Source organism: Rissa tridactyla, chromosome W (genome assembly GCF_028500815.1).
Source record: "Rissa tridactyla isolate bRisTri1 chromosome W, bRisTri1.patW.cur.20221130, whole genome shotgun sequence".
Classification (NCBI taxonomy): domain Eukaryota; kingdom Metazoa; phylum Chordata; class Aves; order Charadriiformes; family Laridae; genus Rissa; species Rissa tridactyla.
This window is the reverse complement of record NC_071496.1, coordinates 21,002,293-21,028,601: the sequence shown is the minus strand read 5'-3', so window position 1 is coordinate 21,028,601 and position 26,309 is coordinate 21,002,293. Positions and strand designations below refer to the sequence as shown.

Here is a 26,309-nt window from a genome sequence, read left to right as displayed (position 1 = left end):
ATGGTCTGGGGAGGCTCTGATGCTGATACACCAACTGTAAATGAGGTGGCTAATAAGGTGCGACAGTATGAAGACAGTCTCTCGTCCCATTACTGTGGCAGCCATGGAAAAAATGGCTGAGAGTCATGGTTTTGGCCAAATTGGCCAATGGCCGGCGACAGATGCTTCTCCCCACCTCTTGTACGTGGAGGGGAGGAGGAGAGATAAAGAGATTTACGAGTTTAGAAAAAACTAAACTACTTTAATGAAATATTAATAATAAAATAAAAAGGAAAATAATGAAAATAGATACAGTACATACAAAACTGTATTAAGCTCCCAGGATGATGTCACGGGCAGGCACTGGGGAAGTCCCAGACTGGACTCAGCAACAGGTGGGAACTGGGTTCCACAGATGGAGTCAGGAACACATGGATCGGGATCAAAGGCAGATGAACAGACAGGGTCCTCCTCAGATGTCAGGCATTGAAGGAAGAGCGTTGCCCCTTTGATCCCTCAGCTTTTATACTTGAGCATGGGGCAGATGGGATGGAGTACCTGGTTGGTCAATTTTGGGTCACCTGGCCTGTCCGTTCCTCCCTGCAGGTGGGACCCCTCTATGCTTTTCCATTTTTGACCCTCCAATGTGGCAAATAATTAAATTAGCTGACCTTGGTTGTTATAGCAATAAGTATAAGCAAGATCCTCTCTGCATACCATTCCTTGGCACAAACTGTCTTATCACTCTGAACGAACTATTTTAGACACAACATGCTGTTAATTTCAGAGAGTTAGATGAGGCCTAGCTAAGAAGTAAAATTACTGAACAGAAAGTATGTTCTGTTTTACCTCAAACCAGAACACTGAGAAATCAAAAAAAAAATGGCTGAGTGTTGCAGTTTTGTCTGGGCTGGCCAATTACAAGATGACAGATGCTCTCCCCCACCTCTCGCTCCAAGGAGAGGAAGAAGAGAGATAGAGATTTATGACTTCAGAAAAAAACTAAAATACTTTAAAGAAATATTAATAATATAATAAAAAAAGAAATTATGAAATACATACAATATATACAAAACTGTATCAAGCTTCCAGGGAGATGTCACCAGCAGGCACTGGGAAAATTCCAGATTGGACTCAGCAACGGGTGGGAACAGGAACACACTGACCGGCATCAAAAGCAGATGAGCTTACAGAGCATATTGTTGAGCATATTGTTAAGCATATTGCGTTTTAAATGCACATCAGATTTCACAGGCCTGTGCAAATGATTGTATTAATATTTTATGTTCCATTTATGCCTTTTCCCTGCATATTGACAAAATAATAAATATGTAATATATTGAATATTACATGATTGAACATTGATTTTTATACCTATGAAATAAAAGTAAAGAGCAAAGAATAATGCTATAATTTTACATGAAAATTCTCAATGCCACTACAAGTCAAGCTTTGAATTATATTTCAGTATTCTTGTCAATATACACTGGCTTACAAAGATACATTTAGAATGATAATTGATGGATTTCTCAAAATACCTTTCTCATTGAAGAAAAGTATATACTTTGAATTTCATTATTGTAAAAGTATATTTTGAAGAAGTCAAACATATCCTCTTAAGTGTTTTAAATGGTATAATTTTGACCATCTGTGTTACAATATGGAATAATGTCCAATTATCTCATTTATCATGGCTTCTGGAATAGCTTACACTATAAATTCTGTTTATTAAGGGCAAAATTATACTGTCAGATTCACACATGCTTATCTTTGAAAAGTGACTTGCAGACCACACTTTACCCTTTTAGAGGAGGAGAAAAGAATTTATATGGGGAAAAGTCAGTGGATCTCTGGACATTTTTGTCCTGCATGCTATTTGATTCTCCTGTACATCACTTATAGGCACCAGTAAAAAACTGCTGCAGCTTGGAGGCAGTATATAGCTACATGTAGGCAATGAATTTAAACAAGAGTCAATCCAAGGCCCTTTCTTTTGGGATTATGGCTGCATGTGAATTTTCTGGATTCGCGTTTCCATCAGTTGTAGATGGCACTTTGCATCATACCCTTGTATGAGTTGTAGAATATGTTACTGTAAAAACTATGTGTGTATCCATGAGAGCCTGACCTTCAAAGAAGAAAACAACAAGAAGGGATTACAACAATGTAGTCATGTATCAGACAGCCACTGTTAGCAAAGCCGGATCATGAGTCTGGTGAGACTCGCTGCACGCGCTGGCCACGCGTGCAGCGACTCTAGCCTGCACTTCTCTACTCAGTCCAGTGCAGGATATAAGGGGGCTGTCTCAGGTCAGAGAGGGGGAGAGAGACATGAGCGCACTTTGAAGATACAGGGGATGCCCTGGAGCCTGTGTCTGCTCTCCCCCTCCCCCCGTAGGTTCCACATTCATTAAGCCCAACAGCTCAGAAGGCATTACAGCACGTTGCAAGATAAGATATAGTCTACTACTGCTGCAAGACACATTGAACACCTTCCTACAAGAATTTCAACCTTACGCCCTGATAGGACAGTGGGATGATGCACTCGCAAAGAGCCTGACTGCATTAGAGTGGGTATTTTTGCCACATACCTTTTCAAAACCAGTAACTATGATGATTGAAATGTTACCGCGATTGTTTTTCCAGGGTCGTTTGTGCTGTCACCAGCTTTCTGGAATGGATCCAAGCCACATACACGTCCCCGTCAAAAAGGATGACCTTGACCCTTGGTTATCACAAAGTCTTAACCTACAAATTGCCTTAGTACATTATATTAGGCAAATAAATTATTCTTTCCCCTGCCTTTAGAGCCACAGGAGATTGATATTCTAGACTCAATTCAGATGGATGCTTGTAAGTATTTTAACTTTACCAAATATCCTCAAAATGCAACATATCTCCAAAAGGTCACCCCTCTTGATTATACATATCGGAATCAATCAAAATGGTGCAATCAGACATCCACTCACGTTGCCCCTGGGGATCCGGTGCCCCGGAAACTGCCCCAGGGCGTGTTTTTTATTTGTGGACATCGTGCATGTTCAGGGATTCCCTCTCGGATTATGGGAGGGCCTTGTACTATAGAAAAATTAACCATGCTGACACCTAATATCACAATGATATTAAATCACACTCATGTGAACGACTACCATAGAAATAAAAGATTGGTAACTCATGCTTTCGGGTCAAATTGTGACGACCAGGTACACTTTTGGCAACTGCCTGTGGTTGCCATTTCTTCTTTCTTTGCTCCCGGCGTGGCTTCTGCGAAAGCGCTAACGCTCTTAAAAAAGCTAGGTTGTTGGCTTGCGAAACAAAGTAATGCTACTTCATTAGCTCTTTCTGGCCTTTTATTAGATGTAGATTCAGTACGCCATGCAACTTTTGCAAAAATTCCTGTTATTAGCACATGGCCATGGATGTGAAGATTTTGATGGCATGTGCTGTATGAATTTATCAGACCACTCTGAATCAATCCATAAAAGTATACAACAGTTAGAGCAAAATGTGCAGAAATTATGAATGGGGGGAAGTTGGGGATGGCTGGATAACCTTTTTTAACAGTTGGGGCTTAACTGGATGGTTGCAATCAGCTCTAAAATTCTTGCTTTTTTGCATAAGCATATTCTTGTGCATTATGCTTTGTATTCCCTGTATGCTACAGTGTACGCAGCGTCTTATAGACAAAACCTTAGCCACTGTTTTTGTAGTAAACAAAGAAGGGGGAATTGTGGATGCCGAAGAACCTGCCCAAACAAAAGACCATGGCTCAGAAGATTGTTATGTTTTAAGACTGGCCAAATTCAAACTTGGAAACTATGTTTAACAAGAAAAAAAAGGGAAAAAATGATTGAAAGGTTAAATGATCTACAGCTAGATTTCCATCTAGAAAGATAAGGCACAGTCTTTTCCTAAGGCTTCTCCATTGAACTTTATTTTCTAATTCTTGTTTCTGCACTTGCGAAAGTGCCAGAACATCTTATCTGAAGGCATTTGGGACCTTCTGTGTCCAGATTAATAACATTTGCCTTGACTCCTGGCTCCTCATCAGAAAGATAATGCTTAACTATGGACACTTTATGATCACAAATATTGCTATGTTAATCATGACAAGGGATAATTAGGAAACACATATGGTTACAATCATGTTTATTTAGATCCATATGTTGTCATGAAATATGAATGGTACTGATCAGCCACCATAGTAATTTATGAATAATTTGTTCCTGCACACAAATTCCTTTCAAAGTTTTAACTATATTTGTTTACTTAATTCCTTAGCCCATTAAAAATTGAAGTAGTGCATTATTTAGCTAACCAATATATAGAAACACCTGAGATATAACTATGGCATTTGGAAAAAAAATACATGATTGATTTTAATTCCATACTTTTAATTGATTTTAATTCCATTTCCAAGAAAAATTTATTTCCAAGGAAAGAAATGTCTGTGTCAGAAAAGTTAGTGAAATAAATAAAGATTTTGGACAACTATGAATGTTAATGGTTATGAAAGAAAATTGTAGGTTTTATGAGAATTAGCTAGTATACCCTTCACTAACTTATGCCAATTTGGCAGTTCAGGTTGCTGTATATATTCTGAATTAATGATATATTTAAAAGGTGGAGCAGCCTGACCAGGATTTAACAAAAACAGTGTGTGGATGCCGAAGAACCTGCGGACGCGGCACCCGGAACGAGCCCTGGAGATCTCATTGCTCTCACTGGCGGCAAACCATGGGATAAGTAAACAAGCCCTAGCTGCACAGGACCTGGGCCATGAGTAGAGGAAGAAAAGGAGAGAGTGCTGACAGCCAGCTGGGTTGCTAAAGATGAATAGTTTGTCTTTGTTTACACCATGTATGGTATGTGGTATGTGTGGTATGTGCTGTGTAATCATATGATAAGGATGTAGCAGTGGGAAATTACTAGCTCTGTAGCAGAAGGTATTTAAGGAGGCTGTTGCCTAAAATAAAGCGATTTCGTTTGTGCACCGAAACAGAGTCCGTGCCTAATTGCCACACAGTGAATCATTTATTTATTTTGTTTCCTCCACCAAACAGGTATGTTTTGGATAGTACACTATAGTCATTAATCTTTTCAATTAGTTTCTATTAGAAATGACTTGATGAATATATCTAGTCTCTGGAGATCTGGGGTATGTAAATTTTAAACTCAAATGGTTAGACTCTGATGGCTATTTTCTGTACAGTTCAGTAGCAGAAAATTAAGTCCATCTATGGATTGACAAGTACCTTCTTAAAGAAGCATGTGCTCTTATTTGTAAAATAAGTAATTGCCAAAAATGCAAATAATTCACATTTGTTAAGCATATTGCGTTTTAAAGGGACAATATCTTAAAAATGTATGTATTCTTCACAACCAAAAAACCAAGCTATTGCCACAAATGCTGCACAAATCTCCCAAAAAGTAATCATTGAACTTCTAACTCTTTATCTGAGCAAAGTTCATGATGAGTACAGCTTTTATCTCCAACTCAGTAAGTATATAGTATATATATGGTAACCGAATATAACTGAATGTGTGATTCATATCACTTATGGAATGCTAACTTTTTAAATATATATAAATTGCAGCAATTATATTTTTTAGATTTTCAGTAGAGTAATTATTTGAATTTTCTGTCTCAGGATGGTTCCAGATATAAGAAATCTTATTTTAAATCCTGGGTCACATTAAGTCAGCCTAATTGCAATTATTGAACCCATGAAATGACCGGGTGTGTGCTTGCTAACACTTGCTGGGGTTTGAGCGTTGTGTGCAGACTGAAATTTTGCAGAATTTACCCATAGTCCTGTTGCTGTGGATATTTTTTCTCAGAAAGAGGGATTTTTTCTTGATTCTAAAAACTACATTTGTTGTGACTTTTCTTTTGCTTGACTGTTATAGTGGGAATCTCTTTGGACTCCTTGGTTGTAATCTTATGTCCTGGTTCTGGTGTGGACAGGGTTAATTTTCCAAAGGAGCTGTCACTGGACACAGGTATTATCATAGAATCATAGAATGGTTCGGGTTGGGAGGGACCTTAAAGATCAACTAGTTCCAACCCCCCTGCCATGGGCAGGGACACCTCTCACTAGACCAGGCTGCTCAAAGCCTCATCCAGCCTGGTCTTGAACACTTCCAGGGATGGGGCATCCACAACTTCCCTGGGAAACCTGTTCCATTGTCTCACCACCCTTACAGTAAAGAATTTCTTCCTAATATCCAATCTAAATCTCCCCTCTTTCAGTTTGAAACCATTACCCCTCGTCCTATCATTACACTCCCTGAAAAAGAGTCTCCCCATCCTTCCTGTATTCCATAACATGTGATGCCATGCCCACTTGGGAGCGGGCTGGGGCTTCTCGGGTCAGGTCAGCGAGCAGTGGTACAGTAATTCCTCTATCAGTATTATTGTTCTTGTTTTCCTCTTTCCTTTGCTGTTCTGTTAAACTGCCTTTATCTCAACGCATGAGTTTTGCCTTTTTCTTCCGATTCTCCCCCACAGCTGTGGGGGGGTGAGCGAGAAGCTGCGTGGTTCTTATATGCTTTATATACTCCCCACGAAACTGTTTATCACCTCTGGGAGAGGGATCAGGATCATCATTTTGCTGTCCTGTGTAATATCAACTTATGATATGATAACATCACTGTTCAGACAGTTATGTTGGGGTGTTTATGCAACATTGCTGTCCTGCCCATATCTCGAGCGCCGTCTCTCAGAATTTATTAATAATCACACTCAATCCATGGGGGAAACAGGGGCGGATACTTTCCCCAGCTCTTTTGCCTCCCTTTTCTCCTTCAGGTCAGGTATGACAGCTTTTGAGAATTTTGAATATCCTTGGGATGCTCAAACCAGCATGTTCCTATTGCTATGTCTCCTGAACGTGTTCCAGGTCCTGTTTAGGGTTAAACGACTATTTAAGACTACCACCCAGAGATCTGCTCCGAGGCTGGATAGTCAGGGGTGGCATGGCATGTGGGAGAGCATGGGCAGGTACCCAGAGAACTTCTCACCTCCCATGGTCTGGGACTTCACCCCTGAACAATTACAGGACCCTGATAAAGTGGTAGAATATCTGAAGGGAAAATGCTGTGGCTATTCCAGAGAGGCACAACTCACCGCGCTGTGCTGGGCCCTGGCCAGTATCTACCAAACACTGCTGGATATTATGCAGCACCCTCAGGGGAAAGAGAGGGAAACCAGACCAACAGGCACTGTGGCTACTCCAACCCTGGTGACAGGCACTGCGGCAACTGCAACCCCGGTGACAGGCAATGCGACTGAACCAGAAATCCAACCCGAGACAGTATCGGTTGCCCCTATACATAAGAAGAAATACACAAAGAAATCAATTCGCTTAGTAAGAGATGACGATGAACCAGGGCCATCACGAGAACAGGAGGAAGAGGCAGAACCAGAGATAATCACCCGATCCCTATCCTTGAGCGAGTTGCGGGATATGAGAAAAGATTTTAGCCGACTTTCAGGCGAGCACATTGTCACCTGGCTGCTCTGGTGCTGGGATAATGGGGCCAGTAGCCTGGAATTAGAGGGTAGGGAAGCCAGGCAGCTGGGATCCCTGTCTAGGGAAGGGGGCATTGACAAGGCGATTGGGAAGAAGACCCAAGCCCTCAGCCTCTGGAGGTGACTACCCCTTCAGTGAAGATGTTTTATGTCAACCAAGCGAGTGGACTACCGTGGAAAGAGGCATCCAGTACCTCAGGGAATTAGCCGTGTGGGAGATGATTTATTATGACTTGGACAATGCAGACTTACCCACAGACCCTGATGAGGTCCAGTGCACAAGGCCCATGTGGCGGACGTTTGTACGAAGCGCACCATCGTCATATGCCAACTCACTGGCAGTAATGGAATGGAAAGGTGAAGAGGGACCAACGGTGGATGAGGTGGCTGGCCGGCTCCGGCGATATGAAGAAAGTCTCTCTTCCCCCCTTGTCTCAGCTGTGGAGAAACTGTCCCGGAAGGTCCAGCAACTTGAAGAGAATATGTCCTACTCCCCACCTGTATGGGCCAGCATCTCAGCTATTAGGAGTAGGCGTTTCCCCACTCAAGAGAGAGACTACAGAGGGTGCTCACCACGAGGCACCCTGTGGTTTTAACTCTGTGACCATGGAGAGGACATGAGGAAGTGGGATGGACAACCTACTTGGATCCTGCGGACACGGGTACAGGAGTTGCAAGGAAGGACCACCACAAAAGGGGATCCCTCCAGGAAAAGTGCCGCCCCAGTTTCCAGCGGGCAGTTCCCCAGACAGAGCAGAAGGCCTGATCTTGCTTCTGATCCTCTTGAGGGAACTTCCAAGTCATTTCTGCAAGAAGTGAGTAACGGATACTATGACCAGGATTAGAGGGGCCCTGCCTCCGGCCAGGTGGAGGAAAGGGACAACCGGGTTTCTTGGACGGTGAGGATTCGATGGCCTGGCACATCGGACCCACAGGAGTATAAGGCTCTAGTGGACACGGGTGCACAGTGCACCCTAATACCATCAAGCTATAGAGGGGCAGAACCCATCTGTATTTCTGGGGTCACAGGGGGATCCCAAGAGTCGACTGTACTGGAGGCGGAAGTGAGCCTAACTGGGAATGAGTGGCAAAAGCATCCCATTGTGACTGGCCCAGAGGCTCCATGCATCCCTGGTATAGATTACCTCAGGAGAGGGCATTTCAAGGACCCAAAAGGGTACCGGTGGGCTTTTGGCATAGCTGCCTTGGAGACGGAGGAAGTTAAACAGTTGTCTACCTTGCCTGGTCTCTCGGAGGACCCTTCTGTTGTGGGGTTGTTGAGGGTCAAAGAACAGCAGGTGCCGATTGCTACCACAACGGTGCATCGGCAGCAATATCGCACTAACCGAGACTCTCTGATTCCTGTACATAAGCTGATTCGTCAACTAGAGGTTCAAGGAGTGATCAGCAAGACTCGCTCACCCTTTAACAGTCCCATATGGCCGGTGCGAAAATCTAATGGAGAGTGGAGGCTAACTGTAGACTGTTGTGGCCTGAATGAAGTCACGCCACCGCTGAGCGCTGCCGTGCCGGACATGCTAGAACTCCAGTACGAACTGGAGTCCAAGGCAACCAAGTGGTATGCCACGATTGATATAGCGAATGCATTCTTCTCAATCCCTTTGGCAGCAGAGTGCAGGCCACAGTTTGCTTTCACTTGGAGGGGCGTCCAGTACACCTGGAATCGACTGCCCCAGGGGTGGAAACACAGCCCCACCATTGGCCATGGACTGGTCCAGACTGCACTGGAACAGGGTGAAGCTCCAGAACATCTGCAATACATCGATGACATCATCGTATGGGGAAACACAGCAGAAGAAGTTTCTGAGAAAGGGAGTAAAATAGTCCGAATCCTTCTGAAAGCTTTTTTTGCCATAAAAAGAAGTAAGGTCAAGGGACCTGCGCAGGAGATCCAGGTTTTAGGAATAAAATGGCAAGATGGATGCCGTCAGCTCCCAATGGATGTGATCAACAAAATAGCAGCTATGTCTCCACCAACTAGTAAAAAGGAAACACAAGCTTTCTTAGGCATTGTGGGGTTTTGGAGGACGCATATCCCAGATTACAGTCCAATTGTAAGCCCTCTGCATCAAGTAACCCAGAAGAAGGACGATTTTAAATGGGGTCCTGAGCAATGACAAGCTTTTGAACAAATCAAACAGGAAATAGTCCATGCAGTGTTCCTGGGGCCAGTCCGGGCAGGACAAGATGTTAAATATGTGCTGTACACCGCAGCCGGGGAGAACGGCCCTACCTGGAGCCTCTGGCAGAAAGCACCAGGGGAGACCCGAGGTCGACCCCTAGGGTTTTGGAGTCGGGGATACAGAGGATCCGAAGCCCGCTACACCCCAACAGAAAAAGAGATATTGGCAGCATATGAAGGGGTTCGAGCTGCTTCGGAAGTAGTTGGTACAGAAGCACAGCTCCTCTTGGCAGCTCGACTGCCGGTGCTGGGCTGGATGTTCAAAGAAAGGGTCCCCACCACACATCATGCAACTGATGCTACATGGAGTAAGCGGATTGCACTGATCACACAGCGGACTCGAATGGGAAACCCCAGTTGCCCAGGAATTCGGGAAGTGATCATGGACTGGCCAGAAGGCAAGGATTTCGGAATGTCACCAGAGGAGGAGGGTGACGCGTGTGGAAGCGGCCCCACCATACAATAAACTGCCACAAAATGAGAAAAAACATGCCCTGTTCACTGGTGCTGCCGGATTGTGGGAAAGCATCGAAAGTGGAAGGCTGCTGTGTGGAGTCCTACATGACAAGTTGCAGAAGCCAGTGAAGGACAAGGTGAATCGAGCCAGTTTGCAGAGGTGAAAGCCATTCAGCTGGCTTTGGACATTGCCGAGCGAGAAAAATGGCCAGTCTCTATAATGGGTGGTGGCAAATGCTCTGTGGGGGGTGGTTAAAGCAGTAGGAGCAGGGCAACTGGCAACACAGAGGCATACCCATCTGGGCTGCTGAACTGTGGCAAGATACTGCTGCCCGGATAGAGAATCTGGTTGTGAAAGTATGTCACATAGATGCCCATGTACTGAAGAATCGGGCCACTGAGGAACATCAGAACAACCAGCAGGTGGATCGCGCTGCTAAGATTGAATTGGCTCAGGTGGATCTGGACTGGCAACATAAGGGTGAACTCTTCATAGCTCGGTGGGCCCATGACACCTCAGGCCATCAAGGGAGAGATGCGACATATAGATGGGCTTGTGACCGAGGGGCAGACTTGACCATGGACACTATTGAACAGGTCATCCATGAATGTGAGACATGCGCTGCAATCAAGCAAGCCAAGCGGTTAAAGCCTCTTTGGTATGGAGGACGATGGCTGAAATATAAATATGGGGAGGCCTGGCAGATTGATTATATCACACTGCCACAAACCCGTCAAGGCAAGCGCCATGTGCTCACAATGATGGAAGCAACCACCGGATGGCTGAAAACATACCCTGTGCCCCATGCCACCGCCCGGAACACTATCCTGGGCCTTGAAAGACAAGTCCTGTGGCGACATGGCACCCCAGAGAGAACTGAGTCAGACAACGGGACTCATTTCCACAACAGCCTCATAGACACCTGGGCCAAAGAGCATGGCAATGAGTGGGTATCCCCTGTCACACACCAGCCTCTGGGTACATAGAACGATACAATGGACTGTTAAAAACTACACTGAGAGCAATGGGTGGTGGGACCTTAAAACATTGGGATGCACATTTAGCAAAGGCTACCTGGCTAGTTAACACCAGGGGATCTAACAATCGGGCTGGCCCTGCCCAATCAAAACTTCCACGTACCATAGAAGGGGATAAAGTCCCCGTAGTGCACATGAAGAATATGTTAGGGAAGACAGTCTGGGTTAGTCCTGCCTCAGGCAAAGCCAAACCCATCCGTGGGATTGTTTTCGCCCAAGGACCTGGGTGCACTTGGTGGGTGATGCGCAAGGATGGGGAAGTCCAATGTGTACGTCATGGGGATCTGATTTTGGGTGAGAATAGCCAATGAATCAAATTGTGTGTTGTTGATTGCTAAGTAACCCTGCCACTGTATGTCCTCATTACTATAATTGCTATCAGTTCTACTACAGTAAGAATCACCCAAACTAATGAAAACCAAGTAAAGTGCAGCGGTGATAGGATCAGAACTAACCTCATCAGTTGGCACCCAGCAACTCCCTCAAATTGACATTTTCAACCCACGTACTGTGGGCATGAGCCACACTGGATTCACCAGCCGCAAGCTCCAAAAATATAGCATGTAACAGTCCAGCACCACACAGCATCTTGCCTGCCCCGAGAGACTGTTCTAACGGATGGAGCCCAAAGCCATGGATTAAATGAACTCAACAGACGTTTTAGAGGGGTGGCCCATAGACTTAGGGCATTATATCTGTATGAATATATATGTACATATATATATATAAATCTCAAAGACAGGGAAATGTGGTGGCAATTGATTGGAACCTGTAAGATCTGGGCATGACATAGATGGTACAGAATAAGGGGTGGATGATGTCCTGGTTCCGGCGGGGAGAGGGTTAATTTTCCCAAGGAGCTGGCACGGGACACAGGTATTCCATACCATATGGCCGGAGAGGGGGGCTGGGGGCGGGGGTGGTGGGTGGAGCAGGAATTCGATTCTTGGGAGCAGGCTGGGGCTTCCTGGCACAGGTCTGTGAGTGGTGGTAAAGTAACTGTGTTTTGTACGTTCCTTTATCAGTATTATTATTGTTGGTTTCCTCTTTCCTTCGCTGTTCTGTTAAATTGCCTTTATTTCAGCCCACGAGTTTTGCCTTTTTCTTCTGATTCTCCCCCACAGCTGTGGGGGGGTGAGCAAGTGGCCGCGTGGTTCTTTGTTGCCGGCTAAGGCTCAACCACGACTTCTCACATCTGTTCAAGTGCATTCTGCAGCCACCACCATTTTCCTACCTCAGTGTTTGGAGTTGGTTTCATACCAGACAGGCTCATCTTTGTTCTCATTTCTGAAATATTTTCTTTTGCATCTGCTTCTTTCTTTGTAGATTCTTGTTGCGTGAAAAGGGGCAAAGCGGTTTTGGCAGAAAATAAACCCCCTTGCGTTCTAACACTCCTCACCGAGGTGGGAGGCTGGGTGCGGCTAGGTTTAAATTCTGAGTGATGCCCAATTCAGCACTATCAGTCCAATCGCGTTTAATATGTATTAAACTATCACGATTTGGATACACTAATAGTGGACTGCACCTTCAGTCTAGTCGTGCTCATGAACTAGCATGGCCACTCTTGAGTCTTTGGTCGTGTTCAGTGAGAAACCAAAATGACTAGCTACTTAAAAAAGTGCAGTTTATTTAAACAACAGATACATAGGTTCTCAGGATTGCCGGTGATAAATACACTGTCTGCAAAGCACGTGCAAATGAAAGTATTGTTACATATACAAAATGCGCGAAAAAGTTATAAACGATACAGCCTGGCTCTAAATGTAGAAAAAAGAGTCTCTAGAGAAATTTCTAAGTTTCCTGAGGAAGCACTCGGTATAATCTAAGTCTTACCCAAAGGCGTCCCTATGGGGGGGAAGAGAGGCTTAGCCCGTCGACTGATCCCAGAAGTCAGTGATGTAATTCTTTGCAATGGTGTCTTCCCTGGGTATCCCCCCTCTCTCGGGCTATTTTTATACTATTTGTTAGTGGAGTTTGAGTGACTTCAGTCATACATACTTTTATCATGATTGGTGTAAATTTTTCTCGCTTCACAATTAAAGGTATAGTTTACGAGAAATTCAGGGCGCAGACTCAAGAAGGAGTGCTCGCACCTTGGAGGTGGGTAGCCTTCGGGATGGAGGTGTGTTTTGGTATTATAATGACATTAGAATGAGCAAAGTTCGCACAAAGGACAGCATTTCATCAAAATTTGACAAAATGTTGGCTCTGAGCATCTAGCGGGCAGCTAATTGGCAGCTTATCTGTTTCATGGTATCATCCCATTCCCGTATCCGCTATACATCATAAGGTAAAGCCACGGAATAATTGCATCCCGTCCCGTACCTCATGTAGCTTCACAAGCATCCTTATCAGGGAACCACAGGTGTTGTATTCTTCATGCCAGCTGCGGCTATTTTCTACCTCAGAAGCCTCTTGATTTTATGCTTGTCCTTAATGTGTGAACAATGCTGTACTTTTGTATTTTTTATCCAATTTAGTATTTATTCCACAATTCTCAAACCTACCTTTTCCAAAATGTCTTTTAAGTAGTGTACTATTTTCCAAATTTATATTAGTTATTAATTTCAAAAGTTCATAAAATAGTAAATAACTATATCGACACCGCATTCCATGCACTGATGGGATTTGTTACCATTTTGCCTTTTGGACAAATAGAGCAGAGGAAGGGGTTGTGTTTTCCTCTTTACCGTGCATAGCCCTCTCACTCTTCTGAACTAGGAAAATCTTGTCATAGCAGTTGATCACAGTACGGGAGATCAAAGTTCAGTTATTGACTGTATTACCGTATAGTTATATGATCTCATGCCAGGTATCAGTCTAGTAAAGTTTAGGCCACCAGACATAATTTGAAACAGCAAACAAACAAAAATTCCTTTGCACAGATTTTGCAAGTATGAATACACGCTCCTGGGTGTTTGTGTTTTGCTTAGATCTAGGTTTTTTGAGCACACGCTATCTCTTATTATGTACATGTAAATCATCTAAAACAATGGCATGCCTTATGTATTACCTTTATGATTATGCACAGTTACTCTAATTAATGTTAAACAATATAATAAAATATATATTAATATGAAAATCTGATTTAAAGCAGGTTTATGCAGCATACATACACATTTTCAACATATTCTGAAGTACTGTTCTATGCATAACTTTCTTCACAATTATAAATATTTTGCTGACCAAGTATAAAAGTCTGTACTGCTAAACCGTGATAAAATGCATTAGACATGAGAGTTATACATCTGTTTCGAAGGAAGAATATCTCACATCATTTATATATATACAGAGTGAGCACAATAAGCAAAGATTAATATCAGCAACTGGATGATACATTAACCAAAACATCTACATAAGTACAATAGCAGCATAAAAGTTTAAAAAACAGTAGCCCAGTGAGATGCTAGGCAACAGCATTATGGTCACTAAATAAGAAATCCTATTTGGCTGTCAGGCACTTTCCTTGGGTGCTTTGGTTACTACTTCGAGTCAGGCAAGAAGAAATCTTTCACTGGCTAATTCAACACCTGTTGCAGTACAGCTCCAAATTACATCATCTCTCTAACAGTTTTAATAGCAAGAAAAGTGGAAAAAAGAATAAAGTGGTCTTCCAGTAAAATGAATTGCAGCATTTTAACCAGGCAGGGCAGAATGGTGATCAGAGGAAAAGATTTTTGCTGTGTGTAAAATTGTGCACAATTACATTTTTTTCATTATAATCTTTTGGGAAAATTAAACAAAAAGTTTTCATAACAAAAAATAAAATCAACACCATTTAAAGCATAATTTAGTGCTTTTGACCTTATCAGAAACTTTGCGTGTTTATCATTGATTACAAATAGTCTCCTGCTCAGCAGGGATCTTTCTGAATATCAGAAAGTTCCTATCCCCGTGCCAGTTATAATGGTAAATTCCTTTGAAAAACCTGTATGGAAATACCTTGATTTCCATTTTTGTTCACTTGTAAAGCAAAGAGAGTGTTACCATTCTTGTACTCTAAGGATGTGAGGTGACACATCTGACAAGCAGAAATAGATTGGAAGTAAGTCCATTAATATATCTAAAATGAAGTGATCATTTTTAATATACATGAGGCAGTTAGACCTACAAATCCAGGGAAGAATATACTCGCTTTGAACGTGTCTCATGTCCCCCTCCATTGCATATAATTAAATCCTTTCTGGTTTTTTATTACTGTTGTAAAGATCCATTAATAGAGCAGCAGGTTAAAGAAAGAATGTGCCGTGAACAGGGCTACCTAACAGGAGAAAATACCCTGATCTGTCCTGTGCCATTCCTAGTAAAAATGACAGCATTGTCTCCCTAGAAGTTCTTGCCTAGCTCCTTTATGAAACTGTGCTAACTTCTCCTGTTTGTTGACCTTGGAAATTTATTACATGCATTAATGGGTCCTTGTGCAAAGAAATTACTCTTCTATGCCTTATGTTTGTTGCACTTTTATTTCCTTTTCTCCTGTCCAAAAGGCTTTGATGTCCCCTTGTTAACTTTTTCTTTCAATATAAATTCTGCTACATATTAAATATATGTTTAAAAAAATTAAAATATAGCAATGCCAATAACTGAGAAAAAGGAAATGCTGGAATTTTCTATCTGTAAAACCTTTGGTTAGTATACATGCATTATAGTATACATGCATTATAATGCAGACCTTAATTTCATTATCACATTCTAATTTATCCTTAAGAAATGTGAGGCCATATACTGTGCAGGACTGACGATCCTTAGTAGATGAAAACCTGTTCAGTATTTCTTCTTAGCCTCACTGCTTACGTATGATGCTAAAAAATACTTCTGGTGTTCAAATTCTGCTTTTAAGATAGAGCTTTTTTAAAATTCAGAATGGTTGAGGTTGGAAGGAGGTCTGGAGGTCATCTGGTCCAACCACCCTGCTCAAGCAGGGTCACCTAGAACCAGTTGCCCAGGACCATGTCCAGATGGCTTTTGAATATCTCCAAGGTTGGAGACTCCACAACCTCTCTGGACAACTTGTTCCAGTGATCAGTCACCCTCACAGTAAAAAAGTGTTTCCTGATATTCAGATGGAATCTCTTCCATTTCAGCTTGTACACATTGTCCCTTGTCCTGTCACTGGGCACCACTGAAGAGCCTTGGCTCTGTCCTCTTTGCACCTTGCCTTCAGATGGTGCAGATCTCATCACATATTGATGAAATCTGCCCTGAGCCTTCTCTTCTCTAGACTAAACAGTCCCAGCTCTCTCAGCCTTTCCTCATAGGAAAGATACTCCGGTCCCTTAATTATCTTTGTGGCCCTTTGCTAGATTCTCTCCAGTATGTCCATATCTCTCTTGTACTGAGGAGCCCAGAACTGGACACATCAAAGTTTATCATACTTGCAGCATATAAGTCTTCACACAAGCAGTGGATCAACGTATGCAACGTTGTTTCAAGGTTTTATGAATGGCTAATTTAAATTCAGTTCTAGCTAATAGGCAGGTCCTGGTGTGAGAGACTGGAACCTCAAAATAATCGTCTCAAAGCTTGCTTAAGCTTCTGCAAATCGACGGCAGGCTTGCGGCCCAATAAGAAGCTTGCTTGTGTCTATTTAGCGCTTTCTGCAGACCATTCTTTTGCTTATCAGTCACCACCCAAGATTGCCACCAGCTGAAAAGGGTGTGTTGCCACCAGCTGAAAAGGGCGTAGGCCTTTGGTTATCAGAGTGGCCAGACCCTGTCTACCCCAAACTTGCTGAGGCACGATGACTGTGCTGAACCAACAAAGGCAGGAAGAGCTCATACGGCAATCGTGTGAAACGACGATTAGCTGGGCAAAGGCCACCGTCACGCAACCAGGTCAAGCTATGGACCGACCTAGACTATAACTGGTATGGTGACCTGAGGAGAAATAACTGGACTCCAGACGATCCAATGTGAATCAACAGAAGCCGTTTATTAAGCACAGATCATCATCTTTTATACCCTGTGTTGTAGCCGTACACGTGACTCGCTTATTTCTGATTAGCTAGTTACACTGTCCATGCGCTGTGCATGCAGTTCATTCACACATCAGATTGGTTACAAGAATTCACATAGCAAATTGCTTAGTCATTAGCACAACATGTTTTCTGCCTTCTCAGTTCCCGTTTTTCCCATGTACTAATTCCGTCTTCTACCACCTGTTTTGCCCTTAATCTAATCTCTCATAGTAGGGAGGCTGGCTCACGTGACCATTTTCTCTCAGACACATTCCTACAATACCCCCTTTTTCTTCTTGAGCCAGCCAGACCTTATGCATGGCATTTTCTATCATGTCAGTCACTTTGCGGACAACACACGAGGCTACCATAATCAATAATAATATAACCAACAATAGCATGAGCCCTTGCTTTAGGAAGTCTGATAACCATCCCGTTATACCCCATGAGCTTAACCAATCATCGAAACCGTTTTTAACTGCTTTTAATTTGGACATGTTATCCTTCAGATCCCGTAACTGCTTATGAATGGATGATGAGTGGTCAGAAAGGTTCATACAACACATACCTTCAAAATCTTCACATCCATGACCCTGAGCCTACAGCAAAAATCAATCATCACCCCTGTGGTGTCTCCACAAAAGTTCACTAGGGTCGTGTTAAATGTTAGGTAGACTGAATTGAATCCTGCTGTATTAAAAGAAGCCGAAATACCAAGGGTTCTCAATTTTGTGCTCAGCTGCAACTTCCAATCACAAGGATAAGCCCAACACTAATTCTCAGTGGCATCTTCAAATATCAGTACCCTTGCCCTTCTTTCTGCGCTGTAGATGACCGAACCTGTTGCTACGGTGACGTACTACCTGTTCCCACTAGTCCTCCGGAACCGACCAAACCTCTGGCAGTAGCACTGTGTAACAGCACTGTATGCCACACCTTGACCAATCCTTGTGAATGGTAGACTTCCCTAATCTCCTGTCGCTCAGCCAGCTCGTGTTGAGGTGAACCTGACTCTATGTACTCTATTGCAATAGCTAAATGAATTAAACCCGTCACCTTACTTAGTTCCTTATTAAAACACACAGCACACCGGATTTAAAACACACAGCACACCCTGTCACCTTACTTAACTCCTTATTAAAACACACAGCACACCGGAATTAAAATACACAGCACTCCGGATTAAAAACAGACAGCATATCCCGTCACTTTACCTAATTCCTTATTAAAATACACAGCACACTAGAATTAAAATACACAGCACACCAGGCCGCAGCATGTGGTCTTTCAAACCACCACCGGCCTCGACAATCCTCACAAGGCACAAGGATCTATGGGTCACAGTTCCACACCTAGGGCACTGCACTTCTTCAGCCCTCATCGTCGTTGTTGGTATTGTGGGGTAACTCATTTGAATCCGTCTGCTCAAACCAGGGCTTTATCCACTTGGCTGGTACCCATCTGGTTCTGGCATCTGTAACGACACAGGCATATCCTCGACCCCAGGTTAATAGTCTACACGGTCCTTCCCACTTCCCCGTCACACTGTTTTTAACTGCTACCATGCCATTTTCCTGCCTAAAATCTCCCAGGTCTCTCTGCAGGCCTGCGCCGTGCCGCACGATTGGAGGTACAAGGCAGTGTTGGGGAAGGCGTAGGAAGTTCAGGACGTAAACGGCCTTGTTCAGTCGATCTACAGGACTCAGCCCTTGCTCTCCCCCTTTCTGTTTTTGAAGCAAATTTTTTAAAGACTGGTTCATGCGTTCCACTATGGCTTGACCCGTCGGAGAATGTGGTGTGCCAGTCACATGTGTAATGCCTCACAGCTGTAGAAATACCTCTGTTGAACGGGCTACATACCCTGGGCCATTATCAGTCTTTATCACACGCGGTACACATAAGGCCGCAAACGCGGATCGCAAATGCTTTTGTACATGTTTACTAGATTCACCAGTCTGCGCAGTTGCCCAAATTGCAGTTGAATAACAGTCTACACTCAGGTGTATAAATTTCAGTTTTCCAAATTCTGACACATGGGTTACATCAGTCTGCCAGAACTCCAAAGGTCCATGCCCTCGGGGACTGACGCCTGGGTTGAAGTTAGGTATAAATGGTTGACAATCAGCACAAGTTCACACAATATCATGTGCTTGTTGTTGTGTTAAAGAAAAGCTTCCTCAAAGCCTTCGCATTTTGATGAAAAAAAAATCATGTGACATTTCAGCTTGCTGCAAAATGTTCAGAGTTGTTACCAACAGTGTGATAATCCGCAACTGTCTTTCCCTCAGTTAAAGGACCAAGTAAACAGCTGTGAGAACGTATGTGGACAATAAAATAACGAAACTGTCTTTTTCATAAAAGCAACATTAATTGCAGTAAGAGACTAAATAACAATTGGTTCTCTACTTGTTTTATAAATGCTCCTTCAAGTCTTTGAACAATACCAGTAACGTATTGAGATTCTGCCTACATTTAACAGTTCCTGTTGAAATAAGTCAAAAGCATTTACTGTGTCCCGGAACCACCTACAAACACCGAACGGGTGCCATCAAGAGGCTTTGGTGCTCACAGGATGCGCGGCTGTAAAGGAATTTGTGAAAGTGACTGTAACAGTCTGTGCTAGGGGAAAGAATAATTTATTTGCCCAATATAATGTACTAAGAAGGTTAAGACTTTGTGATAACCAAGGGTCAAGGTCATTCTTTTTGATGGGGACGTGTATGTGGCTTGGATCCATTCCAGAAAGCTGGTGACAGCACAAACGACCCTGGAAAAACAATCGTGGTAACATTTCAATCATCATAGTTACTGATTTTGAAAAGGTATGTGGCAAAAATACCCACTCTAATGCAGTCAGGCTCTTTGTGAGTGCATCATCCCACTGTCCTATCAGGGCATGAAGTTGAAATTCTTGTAGGAAGGTGTTCAGTGCGTCTTGCAGCAGTAGTAGACTATATCTTATCTTGCAACATGCTGTAATGCCTTTGGAGCTGTTTGGCTTAATGAACATAGAACTTATGGGGGGGGGGGGGGGGGCGGGCGGGGGCAGACACAGCGCTCCAGGGCATCCCCTGTATCTTCAAAGTGCGCTCATGTCTCTCTCCCCCTCTCTGACCCGAGACAGCCCCCCTATATCCTGCACTGGATTGAGTGGAGAAGTACAGGCAAGAGTCGCTGCACGCGTGGCCAGCGTATGCAGCGAGTCTCACCAGACTCATGATCCAGCTTTGCTAACAGCAGCTGTCTGATACGTGACTACATTGTTGTGATCCCTTCTTGCTATCTTCTTCTGTGAAGGTCAGGTTCTCATGGATACACACACAGTTTTTAGAGCAATGTATTCTACAACTCATACAAGGGTACGATGCAAAGTGGCATTTACAGCTGATCGTATAATGCTTATTAAACACGGCAAACAGCATACTAAACATAACAGACAAATTCCTTTCACACAGGCAATGAGTATAATTTGCTTCAACCAACCCCACCCCCAAGTCCATCCAGCAAAGAGATTTCACCCAGTGGTCTCCACAAGTTGCTGGTTCGGTCGGTGCAGTTCCTGCAGCTGGGCATGGATGGATTTGGAGTGGTCACTTAGATTCATACAACACAGTCCTTTAAAATCTTGACAACCATGTCCGTGAGCTGAAAGCAAAAAATCAGTAGCAGCTCTGTTTTGCAACATCGCATATCGAATACTATCTACATCTAGCAATAACTCAGAAATAGCTGTACTAGTAGCATTGTTAAACTTATCCTTGGCAGCGAGAGAGTCCTTGTTATCACGAATCCTTGGCAGCAAAAGAGTCCTCGTTAGCAAGAGCGCATGCGGACTCCCTGTTCTCGCTGGTACTGCGCTTTGATCTTCTTCCACAACAGGCCAAGATTCTCAAGCAGCTGGATAAGGTGTCTGTGAGTCCATTACAGGCTTATGTCATCCAAATGTTTTTCTTGCCAGCACCCGAGGCTGAATAACAATTGGTGTGATATATGTATTTTCCAGCACCCGGGTGTGAGTCCCTTGAGTGTATTTACAGTCCTCCTCGCTGATCTTCCGTTGCTTTCCCATATTCCACCCCCTTGCTCAAGAGACCGCTTCTGCTGGGTTCATTTTAGTCTCGCAGGGTATAACACAGAGCAATCTACTAAGGCATGCAATAACATAGACACATAGAGGAAAAAAACAAAACCATATCTCTGTGGTACTGCTTTGAATCAGGTGTCCTATTTCTCTTTTTCTGATGCTTTCTCGTCATGTGTATGGCATACTTTTGTGCTAACGTGGCACATTTCCCATCTAATTGTTCCTGTTTGGTTTCTTTTTTTTTCTTTTTTCTTTTTTCTTTTTTCTTTTTTTCTTTTTTCTTTTTTTTTCTTTTTTCTGTTTTTTTCTTTTTTTTTTTTCCATCACTTACGACTGACATAAAAGTCTGCCTTTGCAACAAGAGCTCAGGTTCTCATTTTTCCTTAAGTTTCTCATTTTCCTACAGAGCATCCTATAGATTTTGGCTCAACTCCTTTTCCCAATCAACCATGGTCTTATAGACAAACAAGAAACAACCAGCGATACACCCTGCACGGGCGAGCCGTTCCCAAGAGCGTAAGCGTGTCGGCTGGTGAAAACTCCCCCAATATTTCAGGACTTCCATCGGTTCTACAGCCCATCCTGGTGTATCTACCTGGGGCGCGCTCACCTTACATCTAAACATTGTGTATATACAAACTTCTTCACTTGACGGAGTGTCAGCCCTAGTTGCATACGAGAACAGTACCACACCGGGCAGAACACCTGCTCAAGTGGAGTCACCTAACGACACTGCACACAACAAAAAGCAAACAGTAGCACACATGCTGATCAGCAGGTATAAGCTGGCGCCCACACACACTTACACAGCAGACATACAAAACCAGCACTTCTATCTCAGGGAGACGACTGGGGAGGGGAGGGGGCGAGGCGGGCAATGGCAGGAGCAAACAGCTCCGGCTCTGTCCTTCTCTGCTGACATTCTGCCTCCTCCCTCGGCCTCAGGTGGAGCAGAGGGGATCAGCAGGGGATTGTCCCAGACCTTCGGACCTGGCCTGTTCGATCCCCCTCCCGTGGGTTGTAATGCTGCAAAAGCCCCGGCCGCCGTGGCTCGCTCCGCCTTCATATCTTGTAAGGTCGATAACACCAACCGCCATGTCGTCGCTAACAGTGATGCCTCTTTGTCTCCTTTACTTATCACTTCCCACAGTTTTTTCCCAACAGCCTCCCATATTCCTGGTTTAAAAGCTGTCTGGGGCTCTGGTGCGAATCCGTTCTCTCTGCACCAGGTTAACAGCCTTCGGAGCATACGCTCATCGTATTTCACCCCTCTCGTAGAGAGGATATGCAGGAGAAGTCTTAATACAGCCCCTTCTTCTTTTGTTACTTGTTGCCCCATCTCCTGCCCCGGCTGCTCACCTCTCTCTGGGTGTCCGTGGCCACGTCGTCTGTTTCCTCTATTCCGGATTGCCGCCCAATCCGCCCGGTCTCAGTCCAGCTGAGCCGTCCTCCAGCCGGTGGGTCTCCTTCTGGGTCTTCCGCCCCTCGCGTTCCGTTGCTCAAGCTAAGTGCCAATCGGTATCACGTTGGGGTCACCATCTGAGGAGAAATAACTGGACTCCAGACGATCTAATGTGAATCAACAGAAGCCGTTTATTAAGCACAGATCATCATCTTTTATACCCTGTGTTGTAGCCGTACATGCCACTTGCTTATTTCTGATTAGCTAGTTACACTGTCCACGCGCTGTGCATGCAGTTCATTCACACATCAGATTGGTTACAAGAATTCACATAGCAAATTGCTTAGTCATTAGCACAACATGTTTTCTGCCTTCTCAGTTCCCGTTTTTCCCATGTACTAATTCCGTCTTCTACCACCTGTTTTGTTCTTAATCTAATCTCTCATAGTAGGGAGGCTGGCTCACTTGACCATTTTCTCTCAGACACATTCCTACAGTGACCCACCACAATTGGGACCGGGACCCCCACCACCATCATGACTTGAGAACCACGGATCAACGGGATGCCGCTGAACTCCAGATGACCGTTGGGACGCCGTTGGGCCTGTGGTGGTGACTATACTCTTGCTGTGCTCCATAATACTGCTTCTCCTTTCTGCCTTTCCTCTACTTCCGCCTTTACTCTATTGTTCGTCTCAGTGACTATTGCTGGGGAATAACAATAAAGCTACAGTAAGCAGCATCTGACCTTGTTTGTGTCTTAATCTCACGCTTGGAATCATTGCGAACCTCTCCCGGGCCCAACGTAGTCGGACCGGGACCTAACATTTTAACTGGCGTCACAGACAGGATTCCTTGATGTGAGAGTGCCGCAGCTGCTATCCGCTTTTGTGTGTACGAGTGTGCCTCTCGGGGACGTAAGGGGGTGGGAATCTGTGTGAACTGATTACTACTGTGGGGCCTCCTCGAGGCGACTACCCCCGTTTTTGTGAAAGTGTTGCACTTTTTGCCCGTTTTACTTTTGGTCTGTTTTACGTGCATGCCCCTCAGGGATGTTCGGGGTGGGACTTTTTATAGAATTGCTACTTGTGTGCTACCTCCCTGAGGCGACCGCCCCTCCCCTATTGTTGAAAATGAACGATGATTACACTGTCCCTGCAGGCAGGGATGTGCTGTATAACCTTTTAGAGAAACACAGTGCACACCCCTCCATACCAGGTAACGACCGGGCACGAGAAAATTGTCATAATCTGCAGAGTGTTACCAAACAAATTGGTGCCTTGCAAAAGGACGCTAAACTCTGACCCGGAAGAGGGAAATCTATAATATGCGCCATCTTAGGTGCAAAATACAGCATTGTTCACACATTAAGGAAAGGTATAAAATCAAAAAGCTTCTAGGGTAGAATACAGCCGCAGCTGGTATGCGAAGAATCTGCGACTATGGAACTGATAAGCTGCGAACTTACTACCCTGAGCCAACAGTCTGTCGAATTTTGATGAAATGCTGTCCTTTGCGCGAACTTTGCTCATCATAATGTCATTATAATACCAAAACACACCTCCATCCCAAAGGCTACCCACCTCCAAGGTGCGACCACTCCTCCTTGAGTCTGCATCCTGAATTTTTCGTAAACTATACCTTTAAATGTGAAGCGAGAGAATTTTACACCAATCATAAGAAAGGTGTTTATGACTAAAGTCACTCAAACTCCACCTTGATATCAGGGAAGACACCATCGTGAACTAGTCAAGGAGGACTCCATCACAGACTGCCTTTGACTTCCGGGACCAGTCGATGGGCTGAGCCTTTCTTCCCCGCTCCCCCCCCCCCCCCCCATAGGGACACCTTTGGGTAAGACTTTGACTATACTGAGTGCTTCCTCAGGAAACTTAGAAACCTCTCTAGAGAGTCTCTTTCCTATATTTATAGCCAGGCTGTATTGTATATAACTTTGTTGCACGTTTTGTATAATTAACAATATTTTTATTGGCACGTGCTTTGCAGACAGTGTATTTATCACCGGCAACCATAAGAACCCATATATCTGTTGCTTAAGTAAACTGCACTTTTTTAAGTAGCTAGTCGTTTTGGTTTCTCATTGAACGTGACCAAAGACTTGAGAGTGGCCGTGCTAGTTCAGGAGCACAACTAGACTGAAGGTGCAGTCCACTATTAGCGTATCCAGAATCGTAACAGTTTAATATATTAAACGCAACTGGACTGATAGTGCTGAATTGGGCATCACTCAGAATTTAAACCTAGCCACACCTAGCCTCCCAGTGCCTCACTCCCAGTGAGGAGTGTTAGAACGCAAGGGGGTTTATTTTCTGCCAAAACCGTTTTGCCCCTTAACGCAACACCCTGTGAAGGGCTAGAAGAAGCAGCTAGACAAATTAGAAATGCCTCCTCACTCGCTCCAACCCTTGGTCAAGACAGAATATGCATATGACGATGACCAAGACGACTCCCCCCAAATTACTACTAAGGAAGTGCCATACACCGCTATGGAATTAGCCAAACTAAAGAAGGAGTTTGGTCGTACCCCTAAAGAATTGGAAACGGAATATGCGTGGAGGGTGTCGTTGTCAGGCAGGGACCAGATACTACTAAGTGAAAAGGAAGCTGAAGGGTATTGGGGGCCCGGGGTGTTTTTAACTACTGGCAATCACCATGCCCCTTGGTCCCTAACTCAGAGGGCAGCCTATTGGGCTGGAGGTCTCAATCCCTTGGAACGGGGAGACCCTCTCACTATTACGGGATCAGTTGATCAATTGGTAGAAAATGTGCAAAAAGCAGCATGCTTACAAATGATGCATGACCAGGAGCTTAGGCCCCGACAAGAGTCTCCCATGATGATGGCAGTTGACCCTGAACAGATGACTCCCTTGATAAGGGGCCTCCCTGAATCTTTAAAGCCTATTGGCATACAATTGCAGAGTACAATCAAAGCTGTGCCTCAAGGTGAAAGAGTAACAGCAGCACTAGAAGGATTAGTAACCCCCAGTCGCAAACTGCAAAATTTGAAAGTGTGGACTTGGGGAGAAGTTGCCCAGGAATTAATGAATTATGGGAGGAAATATGTTAGTGTCCCCTCTGCCAAACAAGACCCGAAAGGGTTAAGATGGGCGGAATTGAAAACCCCCCCCCGCACCCCAACCACGAGAGAAGGACACCCCTCCCTAAACCACCGGGCGGGAGGGATATACCAAATAGGCGGAGCGCACTATGGACCATGGGATGGAGAAAAGGAATCCCCCGAGAACTTATGGATGGGCTACAAACAGACAAGCTAGAAAAGTTAATTAGGGGATGGCCAAAGAAACTGGTGATCCCTTGAGATTTAATTTTAGGGAAGTCAAAAGAACCTTGGGATAGCGATGTTATCCCTAATGCTCCCCCGGTGCCCCTCATAGATTTAACTGATGGGAAACTGCCAGTGCCGGTGGGAAACTAAGCCCTTCGCTCCCCTACAGTGGGCGGGGGGGGGGGGCGGAGGATGGGTACATGTTAGACAGCTCACTATGAATCAGCGAGGCGACCTTATGCTTACTTGTTTTGTAGGACCTAAGCAAATCCCAATAATGTTTTTGGTAGATACCGGTGCCCAAATTTCAGCTATTAACACAAAAGATGCAGAACGCAGCTGCATATCAT

At 44.2% G+C, this 26,309-nt stretch overlaps 1 protein-coding gene across 1 annotated transcript; it reads left to right on the top strand.

Moving 5' to 3' along the window:
* Nucleotides 1–25,992, top strand: LOC128901903 (uncharacterized). Its single transcript, XM_054184051.1, is given in 3 exon segments — nucleotides 1–57; nucleotides 25,031–25,781; nucleotides 25,784–25,992. Coding segments are annotated over 3 exon segments (1,017 nt in total).
* Nucleotides 25,993–26,309: the final 317 nt, after the last annotated feature.